The following is a 17,878-nucleotide window of genomic DNA, read 5'->3' on the forward strand; positions in this document are numbered from 1 at the left end:
TTTTAATACATTTCAAACAATAATACATATAAAATGCTAAAATATACCATCTAATCCACTTTCTTTCAACAATGCAAATTATGTTTCTTTGTATTGATCAAAATGGTAAATCTCTGTTTATGTTGTCTACTTACGTTATGCAAATTCACAGGTAAGAGATCGTCAGAAGATTAAACATCTTTGCATGAGCTTACGTTTCCACTCTTCCCCATTCACATGCATACGAATAGTAAATGGAGCGCAAAATGTTTAGTTTGCTGAGATATCTTGGTGCGTCTACACTCCAAGCAATGCAAAACAACATAATAGAATACTCCTCTAACGTGCAACAATAGGACATGAAAATAAAAATACATTAATCTTCTCAACAGAGTGAGGTTGTGTCACTAGCACATTGTAAATGTGGAGCACAAACATGAAGGATCTCCTCGTGTTGTGCTCCTCCTCATGGTACACACCTCTGGAGAGGCAATAGTGCTACTTTAAGTGTTACTTGGAAATGTTTCCTGCTGCTTTTACAAGGGGAAACAGTGCATGTTTCTGGAAAGCACATTTTGTAATGCTGCTGAATTCTACCTCACTTCCAGCTTGTTCATGCATTAGTGAGAAATCTGTGCTCTCTCAAATGTGAAGCTGATTTGTTTTTTGTTTTTGTAATAAAGCAATGTGTTGTATTTATCTCAAAAATATCTTTTTTTATTTATTTATCAGCTAGTAATTTACAAAAAATAAAAACCATTGATATATCAGTTATAAGCATGAAAACACTAATATGAAAAACTGATGGTTGATTTATAATTAATTAGAAGCACTGATGGAGAGAACGAGATGTTGTGTCGAGTGACGCGACACTAGGGGACTTTCTTGAAGGCCTTTGTTACCTCTGAACTTGAGAAAAGGCCAATGAGAAATTGGGTAAAAATGAGGAGAATCATGCATCTGTCCATTCAGGTTTTGCACTGAGGAGCCAAGAATAAGGTTCGGCCATAGCAGTGGCTCGGATCAGTGTCGTGGCCGATGTCGTCAATGGTTTTGCCAAATAGACCAAGCTTGGAGATGGGGGCGTTGAGAAGGCGTGCTTTTTCTACATCCTGCATCTCAACCAGGTTCAGCCATAGATGATACTCCTGGACCACGAGGGTGGCCATCGTCCGCCCAAGTGTCCGCGCTGTGACCTTCGTGGCCCTGAGGGCGAGGTCGGTCGCAGAGCGCAGGTCCTGCAACATGTCGGGGTCAGGACTACCCAAGTGCAGATCTTTTGAGCCTGGTGAACTTGCAGGAGGGCCATGGTATGCAGGGCGGAGGCGTCCTGTCCTTTGGCTCTGCAGGCTTTGGCGGTCAGTGACGACGTCATCCTACAGGCCTTGGAGGGGAGCACCTGACGATCCCTCCAGGTGGCGGCGTTCTCGGGACACAGGTGGATTGCAACCGCTCTGTACACCTGGGGGACCTCCGAGTACCCGTGGGCTGCCCCGCCGTCGAGGGTGGTGAGAGCGGATGAGCGAGTAGGTCGGTTGCAGGCAGTGAAAGGTGCCCTCCATGACCTCGTCAGCTCATCATGCACCTCCGGGAAGAAAGGAACAGAGGGTTCCAGTCCAGCCCCATGCTGACTGCGGCCCGGGCAACATGTCGGCCATCTGGACATCGGCCTCAGACTGGGCATCCCGTGGGAAGAAGGAGCAACGCGGGGGACGGCTGTAGTGGCGTTCCTCTTTAAGAAGGAAAGCCGTGACCGTAACGTTGCCATGGTGAGGTTCCAATAATGCCGCCTCAGTGTGATTGCGGCCCAGACATATGAGGCAGCACCTGTGACCATCAGGAGCTGAAAGAAATCGACCACATCCAGGAACTACACAGGGGCGGATGGGCATCTTTATAAAGACATGTCCTGAAAATGACGGTCAACGCCAGCTGTGTATTTGCTCTTTTAGAGAAAATAAACTCTTTTACAAATATTCTCTTTTAGCAGCGCTGTCGAAGCGCCCAGGGGCAAAGCTGCACTTTGAGTGGAACAGTAAGTGATCTCAGCTCACTGATCACACAACTGCTCGGCTCCGAAGAAGAAATTTGAATGGACAACGCATGATCTCCTTTTATATCCGTATGTCTGGGAGAGGGACATGCAAATTTTGTCTGCCAATTTCTCATTGGCCTTTCCTCAAGTTCAGAGGTAACCGAGGCCTTCAAGAAAGTCCCCTAGTGTCGCATCACTCGACACAACGTCGAAGTGAGCGACAGAAGGGGAACGGTTGGCACTCATAAGAACATATAATATTACATTTTCATTCTTATGCTAATGTGGAAACAAACGCACAACTGTGAAAACGGCTCTTACCTATAGGCTACATGATGAGGGAAACCAATTAAAACACTTTGAAACAAACAGACTTTGACACCTGCGACATCGGTATGATATCCATTAATGCTACATGATTGATTGAATTAAGATGAAATCGCAATATGACCTTGCATGATTACTAAACATTAAAAGGCTGCGTTTCTGCATTCAACACTTCAGTCAGTGCTGTGTGAGCAAGCAGCGCCCTCTAATGGTCTGGATGGCATTATCCATTGTCCATTATACCACTATAATGCAGAATTTAAAAGGGGTTTTGTTCCTTTGGTTTAAACTTTTTATTGTTTCATTATGTGGTTGACATTTCCTTGGAATTGCCCAACATATGAATATATTATTTTTCCTAAAAAAATACCATGGTGATACTATGTTTAATGTAGTAAAACCATGGTACACTTTTTAAAGGTAAGGTTTAGGGGTAAAGGTTGGTATAGGGTGTCTGTGGGACTCTAAATGAACACAATAAACAAGTTGCAGTTATGCCAATATACTGTTAGTATTTAATTAGGTGTGCAAATAATATCTGCCACTATTTGCACCTGGGTGCAAATAGCATCTGCCTTTTTTAAATGATGCCAAACTTGTTTACTTCAACTTTTAAAAATGTGTTTTGAGACTCATGCAAGAATGTGTTCTGTGAGCTAAAATTTTTTAGACCATGTAACGATGGATATTATATCATAAGGCTAGGGCTTCTGTTTTTAATACATTTCAAACAATAATACATATAAAATGCTAAAATATACCATCTAATCCACTTTCTTTCAACAATGCAAATGATGTTTCTTTGTATTGATCAAAAAGGTAAATCTCTGTTTATGTCATCTACTTACGTTATGCAAATTCACGAGTAAGAGATGTACGTTTCCACTCTTCCCCATTCACATGAATACGAATTGTAAATGGAGCGCAAAATGTTTATTTAGTTAGCTGAAATATCTTGGTGCGTCTACACTCCAAGCGATGCAAAACAACATAATAGAATACTCCTCTAACGTGCAACAAGAGGACATGAAAATAAAAATACATTAATCTTCTCAACAGAGTGAGGTTGTGTCACTAGCACATTGTAAATGTGGAGCACAGACATGAAGGATCTCCTCGTGTTGTGCTTCTCCTCATGGTACACACCTCTGGAGAGGCAATAGTGCTACTTTAAGTGTTACTTGGAAATGTTCTCTACTGCTTTTACAAGGGGAAACAGTGCATGTTTCTTAAAAGCACATTTTGTAATGCTGCTGAATTCTACCTCACTTCCAGCTTCAAGCTTTTTGTATTATAATTTATAATATAGAAATATGTTGTATTTATCTCCAAAATGTATGTATTTTTATATATATGAATGTCATTTCAATAGAAAACAAACAAATGCAAACAGATGATTCTACTGTAGATTCTTTTCCCAGGACAAACTTCAGTTTTTGAGCCATTGTTGCAATTAATTTTAACCATCTGGTGTCAAGCTGTTTTTTTTTTTTGGGAATGTTTGAAGGTAGTTCCCCTCAAGTTCACAAAGGTGTCCTAGCAAAGTAACCACAGGTGTAGCTTAACATATTAACTATGGACATAGTATAGAGTTTAACAATACTTTTCAAAATGGAAGTGATGCTATAGAAGAGCATTCAAGTTGACCGTGGAACAGACAACATACAGCAATGTTACTTTTTACTTTTAAAATGTAATCTGTTACAAATACTGATTGCTTGGTAAAATGTAATCAGTAACACAATCTAGTTAGCTCAATAAGAAAATAATATCCTTTAGTTACTTTTTGATTGCATTAAGATTACATATATGAATAAAGTCAAGAGAAAATAAATATGTTCTCGAAGATTTTAATCATGCCTTCTGAACGCAAACAAACCGTATTTGAGTAATGTAGCTATTATTATAAATAAGGACATGAAAAATAGGGACAGTGCCTCCTTTTTAGGAAAACAGAATATTAAAAAATGTAGAATAACATTTTTAACCAAATCAGGGGAGTCCTCTATCTGTTACATCAATCAAATACAGTGAGAACAGATGCACTGAATTATGTCTTGGTTAACAGGATATACCTCAGATTAAAAAACACTGCCAAGTTCAATTCTGCCATGTATTGTGGTTAGTATGTAGACTATTTGGCACCATTCATTAACTTTCAACTGCAATAGGTAGATCACAGGCTATCTTATTCACAATCATCATCATTATTATTATTATTATTAATGCAGTGCCTCCAGTGTCTGTCCTTTGCTTGCTCACGATCCACAGTCAAACATCACCAGCTAACGTGTATGGGTGTAATATCCTGATTACCTAACACTGTTACATGTATTCCATTACTCCCCAAGCATGCTAGTCACGACTGTTTCCCGAAATCGTAGTACCTAAGTCACACATACATCATTCAAACCACATTGGTTAAATAACACAGAGCTGTTGTTAATGCTGTAACACAAGGGGTGGAGAAATATCTTTCGCGGATATTTAATTATAAAAGCTAATTTACATGTACAGCTTAACCTTACCAGCCTTTAATGCCTTAAAGGGCTACTTTTGTGTTAAACATGATCAAAGTCTTATATGTATATTCCAGGATATATTAAAAAGATATAGAAGCCTCAGCGAGTAAAGTGAAATTATGTCCACACAACATACTAACAAGGAACTATGCTTCTAACCACATGTGGAGATAAGTATTCAGACCCTTTGTAATTTAGGTCAGGTGCATCCCATTTCTCTGGATCAGCTTTGAGATGTTTCTACACTTTGACTGGAGTCCACCTGTGGAAAATACAATTGATTGGACATGATTTGGAAAGGTACACACCTGTCTATATAAGGTCACACAGCTGAAAATTTATATCAGAGCAAACACCAAGCCATGAGGTCAAATTAATTGTGTGCAGAGCTTGAAGACAGGATTGTGTCAAGGCACAGATCTGGGGAAGGCTACAATTATAATTTTTTTTTTGGCTGCATAGAAGGTTCCCAAGAGCACAGTGGCCTCCATAATTATTAAATGGAAGAAGTTTGGAACATCCAGGACTCTTCCTAGAGCTGGCCACCAAACTGAGCAATCTGAGGAGAAGGGCTTTGGTAAGAGAGGTGACCGAGAACCTGATAGTCACTCTGGTTGAACTCCAGAGATCATGTGTGGAGATTGCATAAGGACAACCATCACTGCAACACTCGACATGAAAGCCCACTTGGAATTAGCAAAAGAGCACCTAAAGGATTCTCAGACTGTGAGAAACAAAATTCTCTGGTCTGATGAAACGAAGATTGAACTGTTTGGCCAGGAGGAAACCAGGCACTGCTCATCACCTGAGCAATACTATCCCAAAAGTGAAGAATGGTGGTGGTAGAGTCCTGCTGTGGGGATGTTATTCAGCGGCAGGGACTAGGGGACTGGTCAGGTTTGAAGGAAAGCTGAATGCAGAAAAATACAGAGATATCCTTAATGAAAACCTGGTCCAGACTTGGCTGAAGATTCAGCTTCCAACAGGACAATGACCCTAAGCTCACAGCGAAGACAACAAAAGAGTGGCTTAGTGATAACTCTGTGAATGTCCTTGAGTGGCCCAGCCAGAGCCCGGACTTGAACCCAATTAAACGTCTCTGGAGAGACCTGAAAATGGCTGTCCACTGACAGTCCTCATCCAACCTGACAGAGCTTGAGAGGACCTGCAGAGAAGAATGGCACCCCAAATACAGGTTTGCAAAGCTTGTCGCATCATACCCAAAAAGACTTGAGGCTGCAATCGCTGCCAAAGGTGCTTCAAATAAGTACTGAATAAAGGGTCTGAATACTTATGTTAATGTGATATTTCAATTTTTTTCTTTTTAATAAATTGGCAGTTATCAAAAATCGTGTTTTTGCTTTGTCATTATGGGGTGTGGCGTGTAGATTGATGTGAAAAAAAAAAAGATTTTATAGTATTTTATCATTAGACTGCAACATAACAAAATGTGAAAAAAATTAAGGGGTCTGAAAACTTTATGAATGCACTGTGTGTATGTGTATATATATATATATATATATATATATATATATATATATATATATATATATATATATATACACATATATGAAAAAATTTAATAATGAAAATGCATTTTTATTGACGAAAACAATTCAAAGCCTAGTAAACTGACATTGAGATGTAATAAAACATCAAAAAGGTGAGAGAGAGACAATTCTCACATTGCTATCCAACAGAGAAACCTTACAAAGAACTTCCAAAGAGCGTCTAGGTTACGTATGTAACCTCCGTTCCCCGATGGAGGGAATGAGACGTTGTGTCAGAGAAGAGACACAAGGGGTCTCTCTTGAGCGCCGATATTCACCTCTGGACTATGAAAAAAGGCCAATGAGAGTTGGCAACCAGTATTTGCATGTCCCGCCCCCGGACATACGGGTATTTAAGAGGCGCAAATACGGGAGTTCATTCAGGATTTTTTTGAGGAGCCGGAAATGGTCCGGCCACAACAGTGGCTCGGCTCAGCGACGTGGCAGGGGAGACACAACGTCTCGTTCCCTCCATCGGGGAACGGAGGTTACATAACCTAGACATTCCCCTTCTGTCGCTCTTTCCACGTTGTGTCAGAGAAGCGACACTAGGGGTCCACTTATAAAAGCGCCACGTGCTGAGCCGTGTACGTAAACTGCTGATACAGGAACGAGCAGGATGACCAACTGTATCAGGCCGCACGTACCCTTCCCCAATGCCCCATTTAAGCCATCAGGATTCCTTATCGTTACCCTGGAGGGGGGAACAAGGTGCTGGCGCCAACCTGTGAACCTGGGGCCTCTTTTCTCTCTATGTTTCTCGCATAGAACAACTTAGGCCGGGGCCCTTACACGCATTGCGGGAAGGGGGTCTTAGTCCTTATTCAGGGCGGAGAAGACCCTGCGGAGGCCACACCTACCCGAGAGGGGAGGCAAGTTTAAGTGGCAAAACCATCAGAGGCCTGACTTAGGGCCTATGTGGAAAAGTCAGTGCGGTGGTGGATCCAGCCTATACAGGGGGGAACATACAGCACGGCAACCGAGGCAGCTGTGGCTGCCTAAGGGAAGCACGGGAGTCCACTCGCCAGAGGGGACAGAACCGTGGCGTTACACACAGGGGGAGTCTGAAGGAGGCCTTACCTGTGGAGCACCTATACCAGTGCAGGGTAGCTTGCGGTACCCGCAGTGGCTTGGGTCGGCGAGTTCCTCCGCTGAACTGCGACCCACGAGGGCTAGGGAGGAATCAACCAGTGTCCCAAACCTGAGATCTCCTGGGAATGAAGGCGACTGTTTCCCTGGTTAGGGGAAGGGCGCTAGATGCAAGCGATTCACCTGGTCAGATCGTGTGCGTGCCACCGAAGTTCTATGGGCTCGGTACCTGAGAGAACACGGACGATACTGACTCAACTCGGAGATTGTAGAATCTCGCGAAAGTGTTAGGTGTTGCCCAGCCCGCTGCTCTACAAATGTCTGCTAGGGCAGTGCCCCTAGCCAGTGCCCATGAGGACGCAACACTCCTGGTGGAGTGGGCTCGGACCCGCAAAGGGGGGGGCACGGCCTGGGTGTGATAAGCCAGGGAAATGGCGTCGACAACCCAGTGGGCGAGTCTCTGCTTGGAGACAGCATTCCCTTTCTGCTGTCCCCCAAAGCAGACGAAGAGCTGCTCAGAGCGTCTAGTGCTCTGTGTGCAGTCCAGGTAGATACGTAAGGCATGTACTGGACACAGCAGTGAAAGGGCTGGATCTGCCTACTCCTGGGGCAGCGCTTGCAGGTTCACTACCTGATCCCTGAAGGGTGTGGTAGGAACCTTGGGCACATAGCCCGGTCGCGGTCTTAGGATCACGAAAGTGTCTGCTGGACCGAACTCCCGGCAAGCGTCGCTAACAGAGAACGCATGCAGGTCCCCGACCCTCTTGATGGAAGCGAGCGCGATCAGCAGGGCGGTCTAGAGAGAGAGGGCCCTGAGTCCAACTGAGTCAAGCGGCTCGAAGGGGGTCTCTGAAGTCCCGTAAGGACGACCGAGAGATCCCAGGAGGGGAACAGGTTAGGCCGGGAGGGAGCTATCCTCCGGGCACCTTTTAGGAACCTGACGATTAAGTCGTGCTTACCAAGAGACTTTCCGCCTACCGTAGTTGTGGTGGGTCACGATAGCGGCGACATACACCTTGAGGGTGGAGGGGACAGCCTCCTCTCCAGCCTCTCCTGAAGAAACACGAGCACTGACCTAACTGCGCGACTTCTGCGGATCTTCGGCTCGGGAAGAACACCAGTCCGCGAACAGACGCCACTTTAGGGCGTAAAGATGCCTGGTAGAGGGGGCTCTGGCTTGATTGATTACATCTACGACGGCAGATGGTAGACCGGCTAGATCTTCCGCATCCCATACAGGGGCCAGACGTGGAGGTTCCAGAGGTCTGGGTGCGGGTGCCAGAGCGTGCCCCGTCCCTGAGAAAGAAGGTCCTTCCTCAGGGGAATTTGCCAGGGAGGGGCTGTAGTGAGGAGTGTGAGGTCCGAAAACCAAGAACGGGTAGGCCAGTAGGGGGCTACCAGAATGACTTGCTCCTCGTCCTCCCTGACCCTGCATAGGGAGGTCACCTGTGCAAGAAGGCTCACTGGGGGAAATGCGTACTTGCGCAGCCCCGTGGGCCAGCTGTGTGCCAACGCATCTGCCCCGAGGGGAGCCTCTGTCCGGGCATACCAGAGCGGGCAGTGGGAGGTTTCTTGGGAGGCAAACAGGTCTACCTGGGCGTTGGAGTCTCCACTCTCCACCGGGCAAGCTTTGTCTTGACAGCGCGTCCGCCATCACATTGAGGTTGCCGGGGATGTGAGTGGCGCGCAGTGACTCCAGTCGCTGCTGACTCCATAGGAGGAGACGACGGGCGAGCTGTGACATGTGGAGGGAGTGTACTCCGCCTTGGCGGTTTATGTAGGCTACGACCGTGGTGCTGTCTGTCCTGACTAAGATGTGTTTGTGCCGAATTAACAGAAGAAATTTCTGCAGGGCCAGAAAAACAGCCAGCAGCTCTAGGCAGTTGATGTGCCAGCACAGCGGGCCTCGGTTCCACCGGCCTGCGGCTGCGCGCCCGTTGCACACGGCGCCCCAACCCAATTTGGAAGCGTCGGTCATGACCAGAACGCGTCGGGGCACCTGCTGCAAGGGTACTCCAGCCCTTAGAAAGCAAAGGTCTGTCCAGGGTTTGAAGGTCTGGCGGCAGGCAGAGGTAACTTTTTCGTTGTGCATGCCGCGGCACCATGCTCGTCTCGGGACTCGAGTCCGGAGCCAGTGCTGAAGTGGTCTCATATGCATCAACCCCAGCGGCGTGGCCACCGCGGAGGATGCCATATGCCCCAGGAGCTGTTGGAAACATTTTAGCGGGACCACGGCGCCTGGCTTGAAGGAAGCGAGGCATTTCAGCACTGACTGAGCACGCTCGTTGGCGAGACGTGCTGTCATTGAGACTGAGTCTAACTCCAGACCGAGAAAAGAGATGCTCTGGACCGGGGAGAGCTTGCTCTTTTCCCAGTTGATCTGAAGCCCCAAACGGCTGAGGTGCCTGAGCACCTGGTCTCTGTGTGCGCATAGTAACTCTCGAGAGTGAGCCAGTATGAGCCAGTCGTCGAGGTAATTGAGTATGCGTATGCCGGCTACTCGGAGCGGGGCAAGAGCTGCCTCTGCGACTTTCGTAAAGACGCGAGGGGACAGAGACAGGCCGAAGGGGAGGACTTTGTACTGGTACGCCTGGCCGTCGAACGCGAACCGTAGGAAGGGTCGATGTCAAGGGCAAATTGAGACGTGGAAGTACGCGTCCTTCAGGTCTACCGCTGCGAACCAATCTAGATGCCGGACGCCAGATAGAATTTGTTTTTTGGACGTACCCGGCAGGGCTTCGCAGCGGTGCGGAACAGGTAACGTGGTGTCGGGAGGCAACGTGGCGTTCCGAGGCTCTGGTGCTGAGAATAAACTCATAGCACTTACCTTGCTCCGCGCACCCGGCAGGGGGCGGGTTCGTGACTGAGGAGGAGGTCTGATGCTGGCATCCTCTGGACTCGTCTGAACCGGCCGGCCGGGGAACAGTCGTGGGGCTGAAGGCGGGGACACCGCGTCCATGGAGCTGGGACTGTTGAGGCCTGAAAGCAGAGTGCCGTGAAGACGGCACTTGCGGGCCATATGCCCCAGAGACAAAGGAAATAGCTCTTTTATTGAGAATTTGGGTACTGCAGCCCCCGTTAAGGGGTGCGGCAAATGAAAAAACAAAGGATTCTCCTCCTGGCCCTCCACCGGGGGACGGAGCGGTCTTACCACCTCCGGAGCTAACTTCTTGGACTCTGGGTGCGTTGTCTCAGGAGGGCCTGGGAGCCTTCCGGGTCCTCGAGGGGGTCCGTGAGACAGGGGGCCTGCGCTTCCTGCGGTTTGCTCGACGCTGGGGCTGAGAGCTGGGCCCGGGTTGAGGCGGAGCAGGAGCTTGTCTTCTGGCCTTCATCGCTCTCAGGGCGAGGTCGGTCGCTGAGCGCAGTTCCTGCAGCATGTTGGGATCAGGGCCACCCCCGTGCATGTTGTGAAGTGCCTTGGCTTGGTGGACCTGCAGGAGAGCCATGGCATGCAGGGCGGAAGCGGCGCGTCCAGTGGCGCTGTAGGCCTTTGCTGTCAGCGAGGAGGTTGCTCTACAGGTCCGGGAAGGGAGTATGGGGTGACCTCGCCAGGTGGTAGGGGTACCGGGGCATAGATGGATCGCAACCGCCCTATCCACCTGGGGAATCGCCAGCGTACCGTGGCGCGCCCGCCGTCGAGGGTGGCGAGGGCGACGAGCCTGTGGTGGTGTGGACGAGTGGAGAGGGGTGCTCTCCACGAAGACGTCAGCTCGTCATGCACTTCCGGGAAAAACGGAACCGGGGGGCGAGGCTGTGAGCGGCGCGCAGACCCCAGGAACCAGTCATCCAGCCGTGATGGCTGTGGGGAGGATGGAGGGTTCCAATCCAAGCCCACGCTGTTGGCTGCCCGGGAAAGCATGTCGGACATCTGTGCGTCAGCCTCAGCCTGGGCGTGCAAGCCCGAAGGCGGCAGCCTAGGGGAGTCCTCTGCATCAGACACCGCGCCCTCCGATGTCGCGGCGAGCTCATCGGCTTCCATCGCAAGAGGGTCGGCTGACTGGCTGTGAGGCGAGTCGCCGGCACCTCGAGCACGGACGGGAATCAACGAGCGTGCTGGGGTGCGGGTGGTCCGAGGGGGCGTACCCGGCGGAGCTGCACCCGCTGCCATCCCCAAATCGCCTCCATCGCCAGCCGCATCGTCCTCAATCCCGTGGGAAGAAGGAGCAACACGGGGGGCGGCTGGAGTGGCTTGCTCACAGTTGTAAGCAAGCCGCGACCGCAACGTTGCCATGGTCATGTTCTCACAGTGAGAACATGAACCATCCACAAACGCAGCCTCGGTGTGATCGCTACCCAGACACACGAGACAACGCCTGTGGCCGTCTGAAGCGGAGAGCACTCTACCGCATCCAGGAACAACACAGGGGCGGAAAGGCATCTTTATAAAGACGCGTCCTTAAAAGGACGTTCAACGGCGCTGTGTTTTCCTCTTTTAGTGAAATTTACTCTTTTAATAAAAGTCACTCTTTTGTGAAAAAGACTCGTGAGAGCTTTTTAATTCTGCACTGTCGATGCGCCCAGGGGCAGGAATGCACAGCCATGCAAACAGGAGAAAGCCGCTGTTGTACGCCGTGGAATCCAACAGTTATGCAGCAGAGGGATGACAGGAACTCGGTGTGTAATATGCAGCAGTTGCAGACACGACCATCGGCTCCGAAGAAATTTTCTGAATGAACTCCTGTATTTGCGCCGCTTAAATACCCGTATGTCCGGGGGCGGGACATGCAAATACTGGTTGCCAACTCTCATTGGCCTTTTTTCATAGTTCAGAGGTGAATATTGGCGCTCAAGAGAGACCCCTAGTGTCGCTTCTCTAACACAACGTTTAAAATGCCATCCACCCTTCTGCTTGCCTTGTGAAACTAACATTTTGACTCTCGGCATAATGTCTGGTTCACTTTGCTGTTTATTCTGACCAAGTACAACCCACTTAGACAGGACCAGACCGTCTGGAAAGCAATCAGTCACAGTCGTGTTTTAAGTGTCGCACAGGGATGGGTTTATCTGAAACAGATTATACCACAATAATTAACAGATGTGATAAAAATTATTTCAAGTAATGATGCAGCATTATGCCCATCGAAATGTAACCAGAACTGATAAATTCAGAGAAAATCCTTTAGAAAACAAAGAACTTCATGCATCTTTGTACTTTATGTCTGCAAGAAAGGCAATAAATTCCATTGCATACCAGCATGTCCAGGGTGTCCCCCGCCTTTCGCCCAATGTTAGCTGGGATAGGCTCCAGCCCCCCGCGACCCTGTACACAGGATAAGCGGTTGACGGATGGATGGATGGATGGATGGATGGATGGAAATTGCGTTTTGCGCTAACGGTCGGTCTGTGTCTCTAAAACAATGGTTTGTTTATTTCAATTACCGTGAGTCCCATAAATGTTGTTTAAATCACTCTTTCAGTGTAGTGACCTGCACTTACACTACAGGCCTCTTTAACTGAAGTGTTCATAGATTTTCATAGATTGTCTTTGGTTGTTGAAAATGTACTCGGGTCATATGCCAAAAATAAGATGGGGGAAATGTTTGAATGGTTAGAAAAAACTTTTGGTTCTTGCAAACAGCACCAGACAGGTAGCAGTGATAAAACTTTAACTGATCTGTGAAAAGGGAAAGTTAGTATTGGGCCACATGTTCTTAAGTTTATTGCCTGGCTGCTTGGTTACTTCTTATGAAAGTCTAGTCATAATCATCAAGAAATTGGTAAAACATTTCTTTGCCCTCAAAACCGCAGGATTTGTTTTAAAAGATTTTAATTTTTTTACAGCTGAGCTTTTTATATGATAAATTTCCCTGATGGCTCAGAATTGTAGAGTTTTTGCAGTTGCAGGTCCTGAAACTAAATTTTTCTAAGTTTGAAGTAAAAAATCAGGATTGAAGCTAGACAGATTTTGTTGAAAGAGAAAACTCTACATATGTAAGGAATAATGAACTGTATAATGAATGTGAATAATGAATAATAAGCTGGTCATTACTGTAAAATACACCAACGCTAAACCTAACCGTCAGTGGAGTAAAAGGCCAGAACCCGGACAGGTAGGGTTTTTTCCTCTTCTTTTGTAAATAAATGGAAATTAAATATTGATTTGAGTTTTAATTACAAATTACTTGTGAGTAGAAAGAAAGCACAGATTAATACAAGAGACATAAAACTAGCCACTATGCAGGAGATCGGTTTCCTAGGGTAACAGTCACTTATATAATATAGCGGTCATTATGCAAAATATTTGACCTCAGAATGCTGTGATTGACCAATCAGAATCAAATATTCCAGAGAGCTGTGTTATAATGAATATGATCAGAAAGAGAAACATTTCTACTTTCTGTTCCTTGATGTTGTTCCTTCTCCCCATTTCAAGAACTTGCCAACATAGGTTAACTACAATGTATACTTCTTAATGGCTTTGCAGTTGCTTATGAGTGAAAAGTGTTTAAATGTGTTTGTAATCATAAACATGTGTTCTTGACAGTAGTGGGGGGTGGGGGGGTGAGTCCAGCTAATTGGAAGCACTCCTGATGTAATTTCGGCCTAGTGAGCCCTGATTGCTGGTCCTATGTTTGGATAGCAAACTACAGTAGTGCTACTACAAGTCTAGCAGTTTGTTGAGCAAAGGTGTGCTATTACTACTGACTAATCTCACTGTGAATTAGGTTACAGTAAGTTTAAAAATCAGTCTGTGTTTACCGAAATCCCAACCACTGTACCCCCGTTGCCAAAAATGGAAGTGTTGTTGAACGTTTGGGCACCTTTGTGCTCCAATTTTTGGCTGAAATGTAAACAGAGGGGGCCAATATTGACTTGTAAAGCAAGTTGTTTTGTAGTTTTAAATAATGTAATACAGTGATGAGGATGCATAACCACACGCCCAAACCCTAACACCAACCCTAAACCTAACCGTCAGTGGCGTAAAAGTGCAGCACTCATCATTGTTAGCAATTTTGCACTCATACTTCTTAACAATCTGCTAACGTCCAATCAAAACACCTTTGCAATTGCATAGCAATGTCCTGGCAACCACCCAGAATGTCATAACATTCTGAAGGAAAGTGTTGCATGGACAAACACCACTAAAGTTTTCTTCAGAAAATGTAAAAGTCTTGTTCAGTGAAGCTCGTTCACATAATATCTTTGTAGTATTTACATGGGATTTCTCATTTGGTGGCAGTTCCAGCTCTGACAGTACTGGGATGTTTTTGGAAGGTTTGTAAGTCAGTTGCACTTCATGATGTATGAGAGACCTCTGCAAAGAATCAGAGCCTATTTTTAGAAATCTGAGTTGTACCTTCACTAGCATGAATAATAAGTACCATAATTATGCTGTCAGACAAAGGGTGACAATAAACATGGATGACTGGCAGTGGCGTCAGGCTACAGGGTCATTTGCTGTTATTATTTGAAAAATTATCAGACAGGAAATGGCAGCAACGATTAAATTGATGGAACAGTTCCAACGGCAGGCTGTATGAGTTTGAACAGTCGATAAGTGGGAGTAATTTGAAAACGCTCAAGAGCAACCTAACCCTGAGAAGATCTTTATAAGCATCTCTTCTGGTTTACCCTGAAAGTAATTTCACAAAGACGTGTTCCTGGATCAGAATTTTTTGTTGGTGCTGGTTCAACATTCCTGTCAAAGAAATGTAGTCCTAACCATATTTCTCACCCTTAAACCTAACCCCTGAACTATCCCTAAAATCAGAGAGAAATGGCTGTCGCAAGCCCAGGTTTTACATTGCCACACCACCAACATCAGCAAGAAATCGCAACAAGCACGAACGATTCAAAGGGAACCTTGCAGTTCATATGTTTCTATTGTTGATTAAATAGTGACGTACTACTTGTAAACTATTGTATATTGTATCTTATCAGTACAGATCTGTGAAGAGGACACGCTGGTGCCCGTTAGCCTAAAGTGCCAGACTTTTCTTGAATTTTACATCAGCAAACACTACCAACATTTCTTTTTTCTCTTTTTTTCTTTTATCCCCCTTTTCTCCCAATTTTTTTGGAATGCCCAATTCCCACTACGTAGTAGATCCTCATGGTGGTGCGGTTACTCACCTCAATCCGGGTGGCGGAGGACAAGTCTCAGTTGTCTCTGCATCTGAGACCATCAATCTGCACATCTTATCATGGAGTGGTGGTGGTGTAGTGGGCTTAAGCACATAACTGTTAATCAGAAGGTTGCTGGTTTGATCCCCACAGCCACCACCTTTGTGTCCTTGAGCAAGGCACTTAACTTCAGGTTGCTCCGGGGGGATTGTCCCTGTAATAAGTGCACTGTAAGTTGCTTTGGATAAAAGCGTCTGCGTAAAGCTTAAATGTTATCATGTGGTTCACTGTGCATGACACCGTGGAGACTCACATCATGTGGAGACTCATGCTACTCTCCGCGATCCACGCACAACTTACAACGTGCAACATTGAGGGTGAGAACCCATAATCGCGACCATGAGGATGTTATCCCATGTGACTCTACACTCTCTAGCAACTGAGGCCAATTTGGTTGCTTAGGAGACCTGCTTGGAGTCACTCAGCACACCCTGGATTCTAACTCACGACTCCAGGTCTGGTAGTCAGCGTCAATAGACACTGCGCTACCCAGGCTCCCACTACCCACATTTCTTTAGAAAATCTGTATAAAATATTTAATTGCACTGCATCTTTAATGATATTAATATAATGCCAATGTTTCTGTTTTATGTTTCAGATGACAGTGAGTCAGTAAACAGTATGTACAACACAGAGCACAATCTCATGACTGGCGAGAGTGCAGAAGAGGAGACAGAAGACAGCATCATGTCACCCATTCCGGTGGGGCCCACATCCCCTCAGCCCTGCAATGAGGACTTCACTCCTAAAGAGGGCTCACCCTACGAGGTTCCTGTCTACATTCCTGATGATATTCCTATCCCGTCTGACCTGGAGCTCCGTGAGTCGTCCGTTCCAGGTGCTGGCCTTGGGATCTGGGCCAAAACCACAATTCGGATGGGAGAACGCTTTGGACCACACAACGGAATGCAGAGTGCCACAGTTAAAGAAACCACTTACGGATGGGAGGTATGTTGAAATAAGATAATGTGATGTTTATTTTACAAGTTGGTTTTATTAGCAGTGTCAAAAAATTACAGAACACAGGTTGTTTTCAGGTTTGACACAATTTCGGTCCAAGATGTCTTAAATTGTGGACTTCAGTTGCACAATTTCCATTAGCATGTCCAAGACTGTTGGGTATGGCATCATTTTTCATTTTATTCTTGAGACAAAGGGTCAAGGTTTTGGTTGTTAATATGGTCCAGTTAACCCTTGCTGGTAGATGCTGTACCAAGTAGTGTTGGTTTGAGTCCACCTTAGTCGAGTCCGAGTCAAGACCGAGTCCATAACAGGCCGAGTCCGAGTTGAGTTCGAATTAATCTGTTCATGAATCTGAATTAAAATTGTATCTGTAAACACAACATCAATATTTTAAGCTTATTTTAGGCTTCACAACTAAGAAAAACAGTTTTCAATATAAATTTAAAAAACACTTCTTTTGCATTTCATATATACATTTTATGATTTGTATCCTGCTGAACAAATGTCAAAGTGGTTTCAGAATGAAAGCATATGCTTTAGGTGTATGAAGACAAAAGTGTCCTTCAACACAATTCTTATTGTGTTCTGTTGGATTTCAATTATTTTTTGCTTTTTCCCTTCCACTCAAACATAGACTAAAGAAAGTGAAAGCTGTGTTTGTCATTACAACCTAGGTTATTATGTTTTGAATTTTAATTTAATTTTAATTTCTACTTTCTACTTTCATTTTTAATTTGTCAATTCAATTCAATTTAATTTAGTTTAATTATCCCTATCTAAAGAAATAAGTCTATATTTTCTGTATCTGCAAACTGATTTGGGAAAATACAATATATACAAATGAGTCAACACTAGTCAAAAGTAGTAATTAGCACTCGCTGAGAAGTTACATCTCACGATTTGACTGCAAATGCCACATCCAAAAATACTGGAAAAGCCCACTGACAATATTAGGGCCATGTCATCACAGGCATGATTTTCTAGTTAATTTTTGGGAAACCGCACAATGCTGGTTGTGTACCTAAATACCTTTAGCGTCCGTGTGCGTCTCGCAGCAGCTGTCACAGACTCTAACAAAATAATAGTAATTGATATTTGCATGAGCGACAGCCACATTGGTAAATCTTACAATTTCAACCAAAGAAAATTTCATTGAGCTCTTCTTTTAACCGCAAAAACATGGAGAATAATAATTTTGAGTCATACATTTAAAAAATATTTTCTTCAAAAGTGTTAGAGATATAGGCTAAAAAAAGACATGCATAAGTTACTTGGTAGTTTATAAAATA

At 45.5% G+C, this 17,878-nt stretch overlaps 1 protein-coding gene across 3 annotated transcripts in view; it reads left to right on the top strand.

Moving 5' to 3' along the window:
- The window catches only part of LOC127621524 (histone-lysine N-methyltransferase PRDM16-like), a 315,664-nt gene that overhangs the window by 84,398 nt on the left and 213,388 nt on the right, over positions 1–17,878 (top strand). For all 3 annotated transcript variants that reach the window (XM_052095177.1, XM_052095176.1, XM_052095175.1), the window contains exon 2: positions 16,225–16,574. In XM_052095177.1, coding sequence (XP_051951137.1) covers positions 16,225–16,574 — 350 coding nt within the window. The remainder of the gene's footprint in view (positions 1–16,224; positions 16,575–17,878) is intronic.

The sequence above is a fragment of the Xyrauchen texanus genome, chromosome 27 (assembly GCF_025860055.1).
Source record: "Xyrauchen texanus isolate HMW12.3.18 chromosome 27, RBS_HiC_50CHRs, whole genome shotgun sequence".
In the NCBI taxonomy this organism is placed as follows: domain Eukaryota; kingdom Metazoa; phylum Chordata; class Actinopteri; order Cypriniformes; family Catostomidae; genus Xyrauchen; species Xyrauchen texanus.